The sequence below is a fragment of the Cucurbita pepo genome, chromosome LG13 (assembly GCF_002806865.2).
Source record: "Cucurbita pepo subsp. pepo cultivar mu-cu-16 chromosome LG13, ASM280686v2, whole genome shotgun sequence".
Classification (NCBI taxonomy): domain Eukaryota; kingdom Viridiplantae; phylum Streptophyta; class Magnoliopsida; order Cucurbitales; family Cucurbitaceae; genus Cucurbita; species Cucurbita pepo.
The window spans coordinates 3,985,655-4,004,930 of record NC_036650.1 but is presented as its reverse complement, the minus strand read 5'-3'; the positions used below and the strand labels follow the sequence as shown (position 1 = coordinate 4,004,930).

At 36.0% G+C, this 19,276-nt stretch overlaps 2 protein-coding genes across 3 annotated transcripts; both read right to left on the bottom strand.

Annotated features, from left to right (window-relative positions):
* Nucleotides 1-421: 421 nt before the first annotated feature.
* On the bottom strand, nt 422-958 carry LOC111808715. The gene has a single exon (XM_023694865.1). It carries the CDS (start codon nt 956-958, stop codon nt 422-424), a length of 537 nt encoding a protein of 178 aa, XP_023550633.1.
* A 10,598-nt stretch (nt 959-11,556) lies between these two features.
* Nucleotides 11,557-16,511, bottom strand: LOC111808038. 2 transcript variants are annotated; one of them, XM_023693810.1, is made up of 3 exons: nt 16,165-16,511; nt 14,773-15,987; nt 11,557-12,731 (listed from the first exon to the last, which is right to left on the bottom strand). In XM_023693810.1, the coding sequence occupies exons 1-3, from the start codon at nt 16,438-16,440 to the stop codon at nt 11,676-11,678; spliced, it is 2,547 nt and encodes an 848-aa protein (XP_023549578.1). In that variant the 5' UTR covers nt 16,441-16,511; the 3' UTR covers nt 11,557-11,675. The 2 variants fall into 2 exon arrangements, with proteins under 2 accessions (XP_023549578.1, XP_023549579.1); XM_023693811.1 differs by having other exon boundaries at nt 14,773-16,025; nt 16,165-16,248.
* Between the last annotated feature and the right edge of the window lie 2,765 nt (nt 16,512-19,276).

The following is a 19,276-nucleotide window of genomic DNA, read 5'->3' as shown; positions in this document are numbered from 1 at the left end:
TTTTTTTTTTTTTTTTTATTATTTCTTTTAGTCACATAAAATGTATGTCTAAGAAAATATACATAATGCTATAGAAATAAAATAATCTCAAAATATTTCATCTCCACACATATTTATTATAAAAATAGAACATTATTTTTTCACAACCACAGTAAACTGGTAATTTACTGTCAAAACTTTATTTCAATTTCAGGTAAAAAAATAAGAATGGAAAGGGTAGCACAGGTACGACGCCGTTTCATCCTCGGAACAACTTGAGGTTGGACTCCGTCTGATGAAACCAGGCGCGCCCAATGAAATTCCAGATGAACGGACTTTTCAATCCGCCCACCGAAATTGTGCTCTTCAAAATTCGAGATCCGATCAAAAAATTGAAGTTGGACTACCCATACAGATTCCTAATCAATGTATTCAAATCTTCCTATCTTCCCCTAATATGCTCTTCTTTAATCGTCTCCAACAATGGCTTCCTGGACCGGCAAACTGACAATCGATGCATCGGAAATCCCTCGATTCCTTCCAAGCTCAATCTCGGTCCGTTATTTTCATCGCTAATTCTCGGCCTCGATTCCGCCTCCGATTCACCTGATTCTCGATTCCGATTCTCATGTATAACCCTAACCTTAGCGGCCGAAATCCGCCTAGCCGCAGAGTTAGCCGCCATGAAGAAAGTGGCTAAATCCGCCGCCGTGACAACGGAGTTAACTCTCTTCATCGGAAACATGAGGTAAACGTTACCAAACTCCAATTCCTCGTCAGCAGCGAGTGCGGAGAATCTGCGGCCGATGTGGAGAGACTGAGCGTTGGCGAGAAAGTGAGTAGGACATTCGAGCATTAGCTCCGCCGCGTTCACCGACTCCCGGAACTGGCGAACCTCGCCGCCTGGAAGCACGACCCTAACCGCCTTGAAATTCTTGATCAACGGCGTAGCCAAGGAGCAAGAAATATAATTCCCCATGGGAGATGGTTGGAGAGTTGCAGAGAAAGAAACAAAAACAGAGAGAAAAAGAATCGAGGGTTTGGGAGAAGAAGAGACAGAAAAGGGGTTAATATATAGTAACGGCAGCCGTAAATTCTCATTTTTATTTTTTATTTTTTATTTTTTTACTTTTAACCGCACTCTCTTTTCTTCATTTTGGTAATGTATTTCAAACTTTCCATTTTCATCCTTATTTATTTCATTATATTATATATTATGTTCAAAATTTACAAATAATAATTTAAAAATAGTATTAGTTACCATATAAAGTGGAATGCAAGAGAATACGTGTGAGGGAAGGGGAGCACGTGGTAAATGAAGAGCGCGTAAGCTGTAAATGCGCGTGGGACCCAAATGCAAGACACACGTCCATACGGAAACGCCACTCGCCGCTTATAACAACCGCTTTCTTTTGACCATCGCCTCCATACACCGCCGCCTTATTACTACTTTTCTTTTCTTTTCTTTTACACTAATCTAAAATTAGCCTTTCTTAATTTGAATTTGAAAATTCATTAACTAATTTTAAATTTTAAATCGATTTAGACCTAATCTCACTCTATTTTCTAGCTAATTTTAGCTAATTTGGGTTGTTAAATTATTTTTTATTAATTATTTAAAAATTATATTTATATTATAAATTTTAAATATCAAATATTTATTTATGAGTCATAGTATTAATCAGATACGAAATAGAATTAATAATTATATAACTAAAAAATTGAGAAACTTAGAAAATAATTTCTGTAATTAAAAAAGTGAAGCAAAAAGTTTTTGATGACGTAAAGTAATGATGCAAATAGCACTAAATGTGTGGAAGTGATGATGTGTAGGGGTGGGGGTAAAGTTAGTTTATGCTCCAAATATCGGCGTTGAGGGCGCAAATAAATTGATGAATACGGCAAATTAAAATAAAGTGATAAAATAGGAAACCCATACTAATAATAATAATAATTATAAATCCAAATGTTTGGAAATTTCTAGGAATTTGTTAGGTTTGATTAGCTTGACTTTGATTCTCTTCATTTTTGTGGACAAAATTCAGTCAACTTTTGTCTATTATATTTCTTCATATACAAAATCGATCAACACAATTTTTTTTTTATTTCTTTTTTTTTTTAAATTCAAAATAAATAATATTCAATAATTTAAGTATTTTTAAAATAACCTAACTTTACTCGTATCTTTACTAGTTGGAATTAGGTTCAAATAAATAAAAACAATCTGAATCAAATTTAAATTTATAGTTGAATTGGGTTGGGTTCACTATTTAATCTGAGTTGTTTTATTTGAAAAAACTTAAACAATTGAGTTAGTCTAAAATATGTCATAATTCGACTAATGACAACTCACAAATACTGCTATGCTAAATCATGTACACTCGAATTAGAATCAAATTTGTAAGCTAGTGAAAGTATTTGAAGAAATCGTGAGGGGTCATTCCGTTGCGGGTTTACGGGTGCTTCACCAAAAATCGTCTTTTTAATAATTAATCAGAAAGTGATTTAAATTTTGACATGTTAGCGTATAATTCTTCATGCTAAATTCTTTTCCTAATGTTATATGAGTTAGTAAAATCAAAATAAAAATTAAATTTAGAAATATAAATAATTGAGAATTTCAAGAAATAAATATATTAATTTAACTATTTAACAAAAAGGGTATTATAAATATATCTTTTATTCATTTATCCACGTCATATTCAATTAGATTTCTAAAATAAACGAATTTTAATATTAATAAAATTTAAAGTAGTGTTGGAAGATTAAATGACATAGTTTGAAAGTGTTGGGATGATGAAAATATGATTTTTATTATTATTATTATCTAGTAGGACAAAATGTCCTCATCTCATCTAATCTAATCTAATGTAAAAGTCTTAATAGCATTAACTTTTATGATAGTCAGCAAGATTAGAAATTGAACCCTAACTCAATCAAACACATTGAGATGGACGGATTAGAAAACAAGATGTTTAAAACCTCTCATTTTCTAATTAATTACGAGAATCTTAAGATTGTCTTGTTTTCATATGTCGTGAGCTACTCTTTTAGGCAATAGATGCTTCAATAGTCTTTCCCCTTATTTTTTTATGCTTATACAAATCTTATCCAAAAGAACGGATGAGTTTGGTAACTTCCAAATAAATAAATTTTTTTACTTTTATTTGTTAGGTTAAATTAGAAGTTCAAGCTCAAAGAGATCGAGAAATACGACGGTAGCATGAAAAAAATCGAGCCTGTCATGACCTACAACTTGACTGGGAATTTCCACGATAGCAAGGAAAGAGGGTGAGTTACTTATTGATTCCACCTAAAAATCCTATTTACGAGTTTTATCAAATAATAAATTTAAATTTTTAATGCATATAATTTTGATCAAATAATAAATTTAAATTTTTAATGCATATAATTTTGATCAAATAATAAATTTGAATATTTAAGTCGATATAATATCTTATTTAAATTAAGTAATATATTTTAATATATATTTAACTCATTTGAATATTATTTATATTTTAATATAGACTTTTAAATTAGATGGAGTATATTTAAATTTAATATATCAAATATAATAAATATATATTATATTTAATATTAACCTATTTCAAATTAAATATATTTTTCTCAATTTCTATTCAATTTCTATCTAATTTATATCGAATATATTAAATATTAGTTTCATACTTCAAATTAAATATATTTTTTTTCTTTGTATTTTACATATAAAATGAGCTTTTTAAATTAAATATATTTTCTCATTTCTATTTAATATATCTAATATTTTAGATATTAATTTAAATATTTAAAATTTTCATTTCAACTAAATTGATTCTCATAAGTTATTAATCTACCAATTATAAGTTCAAATAATACTAAATTACTTAATTATACTTTTGAATTAATCAATTTTAATTTATTACCGTCACTCCTTTAGAGTCCTAATTGTACTCTTATACACAGTAAGATAAGTTGCGTCTATTGTATAGTCATTACAAATAATTGGATCATTCGCAAATAGTTCATAATTGACTGTAATTACATCTTATAGTACCTATCACAAATTCTTTTATGAACAATTTTTATAATCCAACATAAACCAAATCCTTCTAGAGCCAATGAGAGAGTGTGGCTCCACTGTTAAATTTCAAAATGAGCCGTTCTATTTTAAAAAAACAAACAAAAGAGTGGCTGGAAGCCCTGAGAATTTCGGCGAGGCGCCGGAGTTCTTGGGCAATGCTCTGAAGAAGCAGACGCACGCCCCAAGACTCTCTTGACGGCATAACGTTTAGCCAGACTCCCCCACGAACATCTACAACAGAGAATAAAGAGGGAAAACATGAGGTAGAGAGGGATTTTGAAAACATTTTTCGGCGAGACTAAACTGACGCATCCGGCACCTAGAACGACCACCTATGCCACGAAAGACATTGTCGACGACTGCACGTACACAAGAGGTACGTTTTGCGTTTTATCAACGTTCATTTTCATCGAAAACAATATATAAGTTTCAGTTTTTAGAATCTCATGGATTTGTCGTTATAGGTGTTAACTGTTAGGATCGCACAACAACGCACACACTCGATCTAGAGGAACACAAAGAATAGAATAGAGAAAATGCAAGGAGAACTCCGACTAAAGAATTTATATTGATGACTACAAGGATGTATGTACAGGAGAGAATACAGAAAATATAGAAAGTATTATTTACCTATCGTTTAGCTTACTATATATAACTTTACCACACATATAACCCTCTACTATATATAACTATCTACCATACATACCTTTTTACTATACATAACTGTTTACTATTTATAACATTCTAGTTTATATGTCATTTACCAAATATAGTTTTACGATGTATAACACTAAGCTATAAATAAGCAGCAGCAGACTCCATAACCTTACAATTCTCTCAAACTGATCTAGTCAACTAAGAATTTCATTCTCAAACGACCATGAGCATCTTCATGCATCATACCAATTGAGGCTTTGCACAATCTCAATATTCCTAACATTAACACATTTTGTCAACATGTTTGCTGGATTCTTTGCACCCTCTATTTTCTCTAAACACATCACCATCTTTCACTAACTTGCAAGTGAAATGGTATCGTCTTCTGTGTTTTGTCTTTAAATGATAGACCGGGTTCCTCACCAACTGTATGACACTCTAACTATCTCTATAAAGAATCTCTTTATGCTGCTTTTTGCCCAATTCTTCCAGATAGTCAGTCATCCATATTGTCTTCTATTCAGCTTCAACTATTGTCACGTACTCAGCCTCAGTACAACGCATTTTTGAAGCCTAGACGTCTGATCATCCATGGCTTGCTCCTACGGTTGTATCCTCCAACTGTAGGGCCTCATCAAAGGGCTCTGGTTTCCTTTCATCAGCAACAGAGAGTGTAATGAAGGTACATACATATCTAGTACTCTGATAGTACTGGATGATCTTCTCAACATCGGTTCAGATGTCACTTGCTCTACTGCTGGTTCCTCTGCAACAGTCTCAGGAGTTTCTTGAGTATCTGCTACAACATCACTAAGTGATTTTTTTTCCGCAACTCAACCTCAACTCCCACTTGTTTCGTTGTCTTAGAACCTTGCTCCACATCTGATTCCCCAGCAGTAGTCTCAGGAGTTTCATGAGTATCTGCTGCAACATCACTAGGTGAGTTTTCCTACAACTCAAGCTCAACTCTCACTTGCTTTGTGGTCTTGGAACTTTGCTTCACATCTGGTTCCTCAGTAGTAGTCTCAGAAGTTTCATGAGTATCTACTACAACATCACTAGGTGAGTTTTCCTACAACTCAAGTTCAACTCCCACTTGCTTCATTGTCTTCAAACCTTGCTCCACATCTGGTTTCATTTCCAACCGCACTTTCTTCAATTCTCTGGCAGTTCTTGTGAAGCTAACTCGTTTCTGCTTGCTCATAACGTAGTTCTCACAACGACCCACATCAACAGATTTCAGATCTTCTAAAACTCCTTACGCAGCCAGCGTCTTCATTCCTTTCACGCTCATATGTTCAAGTCTATTGTGCCATAGACTTGAATTTGAAGCACTCTCAGCAACAGCAGCTATGTTTATACACCCTGCAGTGGTGTATAAGGTTCCAAAGTTTGAGCTACGTGCTACCACCGTAGCACCCTTCATAATCTTCCACGAACTCTTCCCTAACTTTGTTGTGTAACCTGTGCTGTCCAACTAGTCAATAGAGATCAGATTCTTCTTGAGACCAGAAAAATATCGGACATCCTTTAATGTCCACTGATTTCCTGTCGGAGCTTTTATGTAGACATCTCCTTTTCCTTTAATCTCCAAATCTTTGTTGTCGGCAAGATACACCTTTTCAAAATTTTCGACTTGAAATTCCTGAACAACTCTTTATTTAGAGACAAATGAAAAGATGCGCCTGAATCCAAAATCCAGGATCCAATCGAACTGTCCACGCTAAGGATTAGAGCATTCCAAATGTCTTCTGCTGAATTTATAGAATCATCATCTCTAGATTTGTGATTCTGCTTGCTCTTTGGTCTTGTCCAATTTGTCCAAAAGTGACCTTTTTCTCCACAATTCCAACACGTTACGTTTGGTCTATTTGAAGATTTTTCTTGGTTCTTTGATTTTGATCGTCCTTTGTTTGAGCCCTTCGGTTTACTTCTTCCCCGTTGGTCAACACTGAGAGCACTACCAGATGAATAGTTTCTCGTTTGCGAATACTTTCGCTGAGAACTACATCTCGAATTTCATCAAACTTCAGTTTATCAGATCCTCGGGAACTGCTGATTGCGGCAACAACAGTATCCTACGACTCGAGTAAAGATGACATCAAAATCAACGCTTTAATTTCATCCTTGAAATTAATTTTCACCGAACTTAGTTGACTTACGATTATATTGAATTCATTTATATGATCAACAACAGATCCACCTTCAGACATCTTAGATTGAACAATCTCCGCATCAAATACACCTTATTCATACCCAACGATTTTTTGTACATATTCAACAGTGCCTTCAACAAATCTGACATTGTCTTCTCCTTGATGATGTTAAACGCCACGTTTGTGGATAGCGTCAACCGAATCAGCCCTAAGGCTTGTCGATCCTTGAGCTTCCACTACTCCGTGGTCATGGTATCTGACTTTACGTTTCTGGATAGCGTCAACCGAATCAGCCCTAAGGCTTGTCGATCCTTGAGCTTCCACTGCTCCGTGGTCATGGTATCCGGTTTTACCCCCAACAGGGGTTCGTGAAGATTTTTCTGGTACAGATAATCTTCAATCTGCATCTTCCAAAAACCGAAATCGGATCCATCGAACTTCTCAATTTCAATATTTGAACTTTCCATCTTCACAGATCGTGGTGACTTCCGCCTAGCTCTGATACCAGTTGCTATGATCGCACAACAATACACACACTCGATCTAAATGAACACAAAGAACAGAATAGAGAAAATGCAAGGAGAACTTTGGCTAAAGGATTTATATTGATGACTACAAGTATGTATAGGAGAGAATACAGAAAATATAGAAAGTAGATTTACAAAGCACTGCCGGTAGATATATATGGTTTAGCTTACTAGTATAGATTTAACCGATATAACTATCTACCCTATGTAGTGTTGTTATCCGATACATCTTTTTATTATAGATAGATTTTATTTTATATTCATTTACCATTTACCAAATATAGTTGTATAAGCTATAAATAAGTCGCAGACTCCGTACCCTAATATCAACCTGCCACAAACTATGTAAAAGAGGAGAGGATAGGCTGACGGAGGGGTAGAGGGAGAAAATGACAGAAACAGCGTTGGAAACGACATACAGAGGAGAGAGAAATAAAATCAAAAAACACAGGAGGTCGGTCGAAGAAGATGAATCTGCCGTATCTGGATGTGGGTCGGACCCACCTGCACCGAACGAACGCCCGCAGCCCACCAGCCTTGATCCAACCCCCGACGCTTCTAGCCCGAGAGTCATTCGAGCCCAGCTACCCATTCAGCCTAGCAACCTGCAGCAACTTGGCCCATTAACCTCGTCCGCCTAATCCACCTGCAGCAGCCCAATAGCCGTTTCAGCCCACGCCTGCAGCAGCTGCGACCCACGCGCCCGCTTCATCTGACCCGAACCCGCGCCTCAACCCGAGAAATAAGCCACGACGTGTTCCTCTTCTATTTCGCCACGATCTGTAGCAAAAAGAATCCCTCGGCTTACACGACTCATCTCGGCTTTGCTCCATGCAGTCCTTCGACTAAAAAATGGCTCACCCATCCTTACTTTGACCCTAAATAAGGTAATCGAGGTCCTTAAACGCCTTATTTCACAAATTTTAAGCTGGATTTACACTAGAAAGTACTAACGAAAAATGATGAATGACCTAATAGGAAATGATCCCCGACGACATTTGGAGCAGCTTGGAGGAATGAAAGCTTAGAAAACGTGAACTTAATAAAACACCGGCTAAGGCCAAACAAGTAAGTGGTCTTACTATAGGTTAGGCTAGACAATTGTTTGATGTATGACGACATGTGTCTAGTGGCGGTAGCGACATGTTCTAAGAGTTATATTTTACATACGAGCTTAGGCTAACATGACGGTCGCCATTTTAGGTAGCTGAAATTTAGGGTTGTTTCAAGCACCCAATGGAACTACTCATCTACTTATCCGGTATGGAAATGAGTAAATTTAATCTGGTAACATTATTTTCTCAGCTCCTTATGATAAGCGCCTACAATGCTGGAATTTGCAAAGCTAGAGGTCCTTCTAGAATTTTTGCAAAACGCTCACAAAGAAAGCTAACTTAACGGATTGATTCCAACCAAGAGCTGGTTAGAAGATGAATGACTCTTAGATCGAACTTGGAATCTATGATGGTCACTCTTAGATACCAAGACAATTCACTCCAGAATTAGCTTGATCAAAACTAATTGAATGAATCGGTTTAAACCTCAAACCTAAAGCAAGGTTTGAAAAAGTATAACATCAGAGGGTATCAAGAAAACACAAAAGTTTTTTTTTTATGTATTCAACAAATCCCCTAAACATGAATATTACATGCCTTTGAATAGGCCCAAAAGATAACCCTAACACTATAAGGCATATGATTATGTCCCCAAAATTGTAGGCATATTTTCTTACGTTTTACCTTTGAATTCCTATAGTTACGGCACGTGTCGTACACGGACTGAATGTGCATGACCCGGACCGATGCGCAGGTCTTCGGCTTGAACCGAGTTGAATTAGGTTAGACAGTTATGAAATTCTTAGGAGGAAACAAAAGAACTAATGCAAGAATCTGAAAAATTATGAGCGGGCGAAGGAGCAAAGAAGAATGGACACGTGTCAGGTAATGGGGCAGCGGGTGTGTCTAGTTGAACAATGGACACGTGTTGCACGAAGGGTGGAACAACGTGTCTAACGTCAAATGGGGACACCCGTCGTGAAGAACTGACCGACTCAACTACTTGCATTGCACCCTACCCATGATCCACTCCAATTGACCCGACCCGACCCGCCAACCTACGATTATCTATTCTCTATAATGTGCGTGACACATGCATGATTCAATACGTAAGATNTTTTTTTTTTTTTTTTGCCTGTTCGATCTCCATTTGTCAGTTTTTCGCCCGAATTTTGATACTGACCTTACTTCAATGTGAATTAGGGCCGACAAGAGGAGTTTCAAAAAATTTGGCCACAGATATTGTGGGATACAAAGCTCGAAAAGGCACACGCCATCAAAGTAAGCAACCAATCGATTTTTCCTCGATCAATACTCATAGGGGTCGCTAGGACAAACATGTATACTAATAAATTCAGCCTTAAGTGGATAGAAATGCATACTTAGAGAATTAGTAGATATATATGAAAATATGCATGATGTAGTAATTACAGATTAAATTGGATGTTGTTTTCATGTTTTCCACTATACTATAAAGAATAAAGGGATTTTGTGATTTACGCTCCGAGTGGTTGATGAATGTTATCTTCTTTTTTAGCTTGTTCGGCTACATGAAAATTGCATGCTATCTCCAGATGATTGATTGTATGTTATCACCATAGAGCGTAGATATCGGCAACAAGATCAGACTAGGGCCCTAGAGATAGGCTAACTGAATGATGACCTAGGTCAGTACACTTCTTGAAGACTAAGCACCTTGGGATCGCGAGCGGCGATTAGAAGGTCTAGACCCTAACTCCTAAACTAAGAAAGATTCGAGGAGTTAGTACAAAGTACATCAGAGTCGAGAATCCCCTTTTAAGTCACTTGGGCACCTTAGAAACCTAATAGGCCTCCACGTTATCTGACTAAGGTAACTCACCAGGCTGTTAGTAGTATGAAGGGTGTCACCAGAGTCTCCACCACTTTATCCTCTTTGATATCCTAATAGCATTATCAGCGAACTAGGTTGAATTCAAGGTCCAACTATCTAAGAATGAGTAAATAAGAACGAAAACAACCATTAAAATAACATTAATAGAAAATGAAAACTTTTTGCATTTATTTGATAACTATTTTCATTTTTTTAAGTATATATATATATATTTTCTAATTTTTAGGTAAGATTCTTTCCTTTATACACATTGGAGTCGAATTTTTAAAATAAAATCAAGTCTTTAAAAACTATTTCTTTAGTTTTCAAAATTTTACATAAATTTTAAAATGTTTTTAGTAAGTAGATACTCAAATAGTGTTTATAAGCTTAAATTTTAGAAAAATTTAGAAAATTAGATTGGAACAAAATTATTAAGAGTAGAATTCTATTCACATTATTTAGATTAGATTTAGGAATAAAGCATGTTATAACTACTCAACATTATTTTTCTAATACTTTATTGAAAGTTGTTCTTGCTAATACTTTATTGAAACTTCTTCAACCAGAAGATACATTAGTAAGTATTGAAACTTCTTCAACCAGAAGATACATTAGTAAGCCATCTAAATTCGTGACATTAATTCCAAACTTGATATTAACATTTTTATGAACCGTATAATCGATTCGTGACATTAATTCCAAACTTGATAAAGAATGCAACATCAATTCATCATTTGATTTATGTTCATAGAATCGTAACCCTGCTAGCATGAGTTATATTGCAGTGAAATGAGTTATATTCATCAATTCATCATTTATCAATATGATATTGTTTTTNGGGGGGGGGGGGGGGGGGCGCAGGGAATACTGGTAGGGCCAAGGTGTGAACATCAGCAGACTAACAACCTAATCGATCAATTGACATGGGTGGTCGTCTTTCTGATAATGTAAGCCTGTACTAAGCTCTGCAAACTAACAAATGAAGTCAACTATTGTGGTGCCATTGGCGAGAACCTACCTGTTGGGACATGAAAGAAGCTTGATCCAAATGTGCATGAGCAGGGCGGCGGTGTGTCTCCGATCGCAAGGATAGACATGAGGTTGGATGGAGAAGCTGCGAGTGATGATGCAGGGAAGACCTTCCTGTGTGCAAGAGCAACCATCACTTCGTGCAACTTCTTGCTCCTATTATTCCCCGTTGTAATACCTGCAATTGCATGACTTGAAAAGCAACTAACTTCAAGAATTACAGTGTGAATTTTAAATTTTATAAAGGTGTGAAGGTAAAAGGAAAGTGGCAAACTCGCGCGGTGAAACAAGCAACAAAATCAGATGTTAAATTTTCCTAAATACTAATTAATATACTTAGCAATTGAACGTATCAAATGATTCCTTCTCCCTCTTTCTTCCTCTGGAAGGTCTTTCACCGCCACGGCCCCGGCCCCGACCACGACCACGACCACGACCCTTTCGTTCTTGCTGGTCATTCTCTACAGTTGAGATGTCCTTTGATACAGTATCTTCATCAAATTTTTGTTTGGGAGGCCTACCACGGCCTCTCTTTGCAGGAGATTGCTGGTGATGCAAATACTGGGAAGGTGAGAACGTCTCTGGCACCGAAATCCAGTCTTGTCTCATTATTCGAGGCCTTCCCCGACCTCTACCTCTGCCCCTTCCTCTTGGCAGCTTGAGTTGCTGCTGATCAATATGATGAGTGTCTTTGCACATATCTGGGCCAGATGTCTCTCTGTCTTCCACATTTGATTCCAGAAATTGCTGGTCACAATCTCCAGCAGGCGAAGATAATGAAGTTGCAAAAGTTTCTTGAATTTTCAACTTATGAGGCCTCCCTCGCCCACGGTGCCCCCTTGGTTGACTCTTAGGACTACAAATAACATCTTTAGTCAATATTGCCTCAGAATATTCATTTTTGTCTGCCTCAGATGTACCACGCACCACTTGCTCTGAATGCTTTGGCGCCATGGTCTGATGCTCAAGAGGTGGGGATGCTGCTATACTAGTTCTCCAAGTTCCAGTTATTTCAGAAGGCCATCTAACTCGAGGATGCTTATTGGATAGTTGAGGGTTCTCAGCCTCACAGCCCTTGCTTATTCCAGTTTGATCATCGCTCACCTTGGATATTCGTTGTTCTTCCAGTCTATTTTGTTTATTGCCAACTTCACCAAGTACCTTCCCCTTGGAAGTTTGAGCACCGGTTATTTCATTCGCCTCATTGTCTCCATGGTCAGACTTCGCATCAAAGAACTCCAAATCTTCATTTTCCTCTTGTAACTTCTGGCAGCCTTGAGCATCAACCACTCCATTTTCTTTAGCATCGTCATCGTTAGGCATAGCATCAAAGAAATCCAAAGTGGCTTCTTCACCAGGACCCTCTTCTTCGTTTGATCCCTTGGATGCTCTCTACATTATAATCAGAAATTTGATCCACATGAATGCTAAAATCAGATTAAAAAATTTAAAAGCCAACTCCATAGAAAATATTGTTGTAGAAAAAAATGTCTACAACTACGGAGAATGTGGTGTAATGTAAGCCTGTAATTAACACCTTCTGAAGGTGGAAATGAAACTTGCGCTTTCTCTGGTGATGGAAACGAAACTTAAAACACCTTCCTAAGTTGACTCAATATTAGTTTTCACGCAACTACACCTAATATTTTGAAATATCAAAGCTTCTCTCCTTGACAACCGATCATCAGCAAATCTATCCCTCTAGCCTCCACCCACGACTCTCTCTACAACATAAAGGAGGATTCTTCTACTTCATCTCCAAACAAACACAGATGAAATCCTATGTCAGCCTTTCTTTCAGAGCCAGCTGCCAACAACAGCAGGACACCACCTCCACAAGCAGTGGATGAGGGAAAAAGTAGCTAAAGAAGATAAAGAGATGCAAAAATGTATAATTTCAACAGTTATTTTATATTGAATGGAAAAAGAAATATCTGATTATGTTTTGTGTTTCCCAATAGGAGTCCCATAAGCTGGAATAATTTAGCTAGAGCAGTAAAATATATCTTATGATAATCTTGAAATGAGATGGAGTAATATGATAGATAGCATGTGTTAAAATATATCTTACGGATAGGCATATCTCACAAGGTTAATATCAAGAAACAATAAAATATATCTCATGGATGGCCATATCTCAACTTAGTTACTAAAAGACTCGCCCCTCAGAATGAATTATCAAGGAAGCTGGAGAAGAACTGAATTACTGAGATTAGTTATATAAATATCTTGGAACACGATCAGATATTGGAATGGTGGCTTTAGCTCTGACTCTAAGGTTCCATCCCCATCTGAAAATGGGACACAGTTATAGATTGACTTGGTCTTCATAATTTACAAATAGTTACATTACAAGTTTAGTCCCTGAACATTAAACTTTGTGTCAATTTGATCCTTGAAGTTGATTCTTGTTCCCAACAGAAAAAAGAATAATAAATTAATAAAAGTCAAGCTCCCCCTTGTGCACAACGAAAGTAAAGTTCTTTCTATGGTTGGGAGACTACAGAAACTTTAAACACTTAGGATTGTCGTCAAAAGCAAAATCCAAGCTAGGTGTTTTCCCCCTCAGAGTGCTGCAGGGCTTGAACTTCTGTCATTTTCAATCTATTCTTATGTCTCCCTCAAATGTTTAGGATGAGTAATTTGAAGCTCATTTCTTCCAGTGGCTTACAGAAAAAGCCAGAGTACTAAAATCCATCTTCAATATAAATAATCCAGCTGAGTTCTATCACTAAACTAGGAAACCTAACCTCTCAGAAAAGAAGCGTACAATGAAGAGTGTCAAAGCTGGTAGTAAAAAATGAGGAAAACTAGAGCCTCCGGATTTATTCTCTTCTCTTCTCTTCTCTTCTGTGTTTTCCCTCCAAGAACCTTACACAATCACTTGTGTAATGAATGTAATGGGAACATACACAATACACACTGTGATGTGATGCCAACATACAAAAATTTAACATATCTCCTTTTGTGGAGTACATTGATAAAATTAAATTAACCGTAACCCAATAGCTTAAGTTTTTGAGTTCAATGGTGATTTAACATGGTATTAGAGTAGGAGATTTTGTGTTCAAACCTTTGTAATGCTATTTCCTCCCCAATTAGTATGATTTGCACTCATTAGGCCTTATTCAAATTTCTAAGCCCATAAATGAGGAAAAGTGTGTAAGTACAGATATAACCCATCAGCTTTAAGTTTTTTGGATTGATAGGTGATTTAACACCTTTCAAGATTATCTATTGATTGCTCTTGGAGCTTTAATATTAACCCTTTGAGACATGCCAATCTATAAGATATGTTTTATTATGTGATGTTTTGACTATTTTTTCACTCAAATGCTATCCATGAGATATATTTTATTGTATGCATATACTACAAGCAAGAAACAAAATAGATAGCACGCAAGGCGGCATAAGGTGGAGTAATATGCAGTACCTCTTTTGGTTCTTCCATCATTTCTCCTTGTCTTTCCTCTTCATGATGCTCGTCGATCATTTCAACTTCTTGACCTCCTTTGAATGTACCTAGCACTTCAGTTTGGCCTGCTTGTTCACAGTCTCCCTCAGCCCCATCGACATTTTTTCTTAATGAACTACATTGGTCTTCAGTCCCTTTAATCAGTAGTGCTTTTTTTGCATGAAGTCCAACAACCATTACATCCTGTGATTGTTTTATCTCTCCAAAATCTTCAGCCCTATCTGTACTCTTAGCTTCCACGTCGTGAGGATCATTAATCATTTCAACTTTTCTAACTTCCGTAAGTCCACCAATTTCTTCTCTCGACGAACCACATTTTGCTTCAATCCCTATCATTGCTAGTGCCTCCTGTGCACCGAGATTTGCAGCTGCCACGGTCTGTGATTGCCTTTTCTCATCAATATCTTGAATAACATGTCTACTCTTGACTTCTTTTTCACAAGGTTGGTCAATCATTACATCTGCCTGAACTTCTTTAACATCACCAAGCACTTGAATTTGGCCTCCTTTCGCATGATCTCCTTCTTCAGCTTCATGAACTTTTCTCCCCAATGAACGACTTTGTTTTTCAATCTCCTTAATAGCTACTGGAGCATGAAGACCTATAATCACTAGATTCCGTGATTTCTTTGGCAGATTAAAATCATTAGCCGCATATTTGTACTTGATTTCCTCTCTATGATGCTTGTCAATCATTTCATCTTCTTGAAATTCTTCAAGTTCATCCAGCACAACTTGGCCTCTATGTGCGTGATCTCCATCTTCAGCCCCAACAATTACTTCTCTCAATGAATTATTTTGTTCTTTAGACCCTTTACTTGTTACTACCTCCTCCGCACGGGGTCCTCTTATGTTCAGTTTCTTTGATCGCTTTATCCTATCAAAATCCTCTTCTATCTCATCATCACTCTCCACTTCTCGGCGACGACTCCTTCCTGCTGACTTCCTCCTCCGCTTCTTCCTCTTTACTTCCTTACCCTCCACCTTAAAGTTATACTTCCCACATTTGGATTTCACTAGCTCCCCACTTTCACAAAGCTTCCCCAAATGGCGACGCAAAAATGCAGGGTGAGCCCATGGTAAATCCTTATACTCATTCACAATAAACTCAGATATTAATTCCTCACTCAACCCATCTTCCTCTCCCACTTCAGTTATTGCCTTCTGTATCATCTACATTCCCAAAGATATCAATTCATCAACAACCATCGCTTCAATTGCAACCACAATGCACAAAAAATTTCCTCACAATATCAATTACAGAAATAAATAAATAAATAAAACTCAAAGGAACAGATAACCTCAAAATCTTAATCGACAGAAAGGACGAGCAACGAGAAAGAAAGTTACCGAGGCATATGGAAGATGAGTGGGAGTGCGAAAGGAAGGGAAATTCTGATGAAGACAGCACTCGATAACGGACTTGAACTGCTCGGAGGGGAAGGGCAAGGAGTGGGCGCTGCCATTGGTCGCATATTTGGCGGCGGCGGCGGAGAATAGGGCGTCTCTGAACCTTCCAAAAATGAGCGAATATCTGTGATCGGAATGCGGCGTTACAGAGGATGGAGGCGGGGAATTTTCCGGTGGCGTGGGAATGGTAGAAAGATGGGGTTGGGAGTTCTCCATATTGGCGGTGATGCATTGTCGTTCTCGTTGGAGACGCAAACGCTGTATTCATATATGATCTTTGAATTCCAATTTTATTTTTGGTGACTCCCACTCAATTCAAACTAAAATTTAGGTTAAATTAATACAAAATTATTTTTAAAAATATCCTTAATTTTTTAAATTTTTTAATAATAAAATATATATTTAGTATAAAAATTATTAATATTTTGTTTCAAAAACATTTCAAAAATATTTAACAAAAATTAAAATAATTTTGAGTAAAGAAACATTAAATTTTATTTAGTAAATCAATTAATTTTTAAAAAATAAATTTATTAGAGATTATTTAACCGAAATTCGAAAATGTAAATTAATTCACGCAAATGTTATAGTTATTTATTATCATCGTCCCACGTTACGATACATTAATTTTTAGCCCAACACTATAAAGTACGTGTTTCCAGAGTAATGTTGTATTTTTTTTAATTTTTATATATATATATATATAATATTTTTAAAATGATAAGAGAAAATTTAGGAGTATTTTTTTACAATTTAGGAAAAAATAAATTTTTTAAAAATAATCAAAATTCAAATGGTTTTTTGTTTTTAACTTGGCCTCCAAGTTATGCTTTTCTCTTATACATGGATTTGATCTCCCTCATTATTCCTCATTATTTGTCCTAACAGAAAATTTTATTTATTTATTTATTTATTATTTTAGGTTACTTGTGACTGTATTTGTGAATCTATTTCTATTTTAATATAGAATGTCAAAAAAAAAAAAATATTTCATATATATATATGCCATTTTTAGATTTAGTATTTTAATTATTTATTATTTATAATAGTTTTTACCTTTGTTGTTTATTTTTTCTAATGTATGATATGTTAGGATTTGTTTTTTCTTTTTCATTTTTTAAACTAAAATAAAGAAGGATTTTAATTTTAATCATTTTTTTATTTTCTAAAATCTCACTTCTTTCAATAATCTATTTAAATTTTATTTAAATAGGAAATGTAATTTATAAATTTAACTATCGATTTGCTTCCCTTCATTAACCTTTCTCCGTATTAAGCTTACTCTTGAGAATAATCGACATTGTAAATCGGTGATTGAAGTCAATATGAATCTCTTAGTAGATCGACTTGATTTTGTGGAAATACTGAACGTGTCTCATGCTTCTTTCGTTGTTTAGTCATCTTGTTGCCATGTGTTGTAGTTGAGTTTCACCCATTGTGTTGGCAACATCTCAGTAATACCAAACAAACCTTTTCGATACAAAACTTGCATAGTCACGGACTACTCACGACACAAAGAAACTCACACAATAATAATCTCAAGAGATCAAGACAGAGCATACTGAGAATTTCAAGAGATCAAGACAACCTACACCAACCTTGCTTTGATACCAGATTGTTGAACACAACACAACTATCTGTGGGAAACACTCAACACTCGCACACTTTATTAAGACCAATCGAGAAGTGTGACAAAACACAACTTATCTGTGGGAAACACTCGCACACTTTATTAAGAGCACACTTTATTAAGACCAATCGCGAAGTGTGAGAAATACTCGCACACTTTATTAAGACCAATCGAGGAGAGATTACAAGGCACTCTGTAGAACTACACGCTGCTTGGTATTTCTTTCGATGAAAAAAGTAGGGAGGGTGGAAGGGTATTTATACTAGAGTCTACAGCATTCATTCCTAAAAATTCTCTCTACTCTTTCCTAAAATATCTAAAAAAAAATTTTTTTTTAAGAATAATTAAGTATATTTATTCATAAAATACCTAAACCATTTTTCTAAAATAGGTAGATATTTTTATTTCTAAAATACCTAAATTATTTTCCTAAATATATAATGGACTTATACAAGGCTAGTGATGATATTTTAATATTGGTGTCATGCTCCCCATGAACACCTTCATCATCGTATTGTGTGTGTTCGCACTCATCATCTCTAGGGAAGTATCCATATGCTTATATACACACAACATGCATGAGGTCTCTCTAATTCTCATTTTAACATCTTCTATGACACAAGCCTAGTCTTATCTCTTTATTACGTTTAGTAACACACGCTCGTTTGGAATGGTGGTGTCGTTGGTTATCATCTCCCTTTTAACACACTCAAGGTGGTCCCCTTTTGAAAATTCCGTTGGAAGAGTGCAGGCATCACCTGCTGCCCCGTCCTTCCTTGTTTCCCTCGTCCTTTCTCGTCTCCCCCACCTCTCGTCTTCATCCCAACTTTTCTCCGTTTCCTTTTGGAATTTTCTTTCAAGAGGCTCCCACAAGTCTTCCCATTGTGTTCGAGTCATAGCAAGAAAGATCTTGTGGAGTGTAAAAAAACTTCTACGTTATTGGAATACTTGAAAGACTATGCACACTACGATATTATGTACACCATGATATTATATGCGCTTCTTTCCCTCCACAATTTTTGTACGCTAGTCGACGGTCAAGTCTATGGCATACATATACAAGTCTACTTGGAGTCTATGTGCATGAACGTGGGCCGTGTGTAGAGAAGTAATACACAGCCAATCAGCCTCAGTTAAAAAGTGAAACAAGGCCATGATAATGATGAAATGATAGATTTCAACATGATTGCTTTTTTTTTACTCCAATAGTGGAGCTACTTAGTATTTTTAAATACTCAAGTCAGGTGCTACTTTTTTTCAGGTGAAGATAAGACACCCTTATACACATGACGATGTTGTTATAAATGCCATGAATCGAAGCTAGGGTAGTTACATTTTTGTTTAAATTGTAGTCCTTAGGTTAGTTCAGAGCATTTTCATGCTTTGAACTTGGTGTTACTCCATTGTTTATGAAATGTTTTA

Coding starts and splice junctions, on each gene's coding strand:
- LOC111808715 (XM_023694865.1), bottom strand. CDS start 958: ATGGGGAATTATATTTCTTGCTCCTTGGCTACGCCGTTGATCAAGAAT.
- LOC111808038 (XM_023693810.1), bottom strand. CDS start 16,440: ATGGAGAACTCCCAACCCCATCTTTCTACCATTCCCACGCCACCGGAA. Junction 15,988..16,164: donor CTCATCTTCCATATGCCTCG/GTAACTTTCTTT, acceptor TTGGGAATGTAG/ATGATACAGAAGGCAATAAC. Junction 12,732..14,772: donor TGATGGAAGAACCAAAAGAG/GTACTGCATATT, acceptor ATTATAATGTAG/AGAGCATCCAAGGGATCAAA.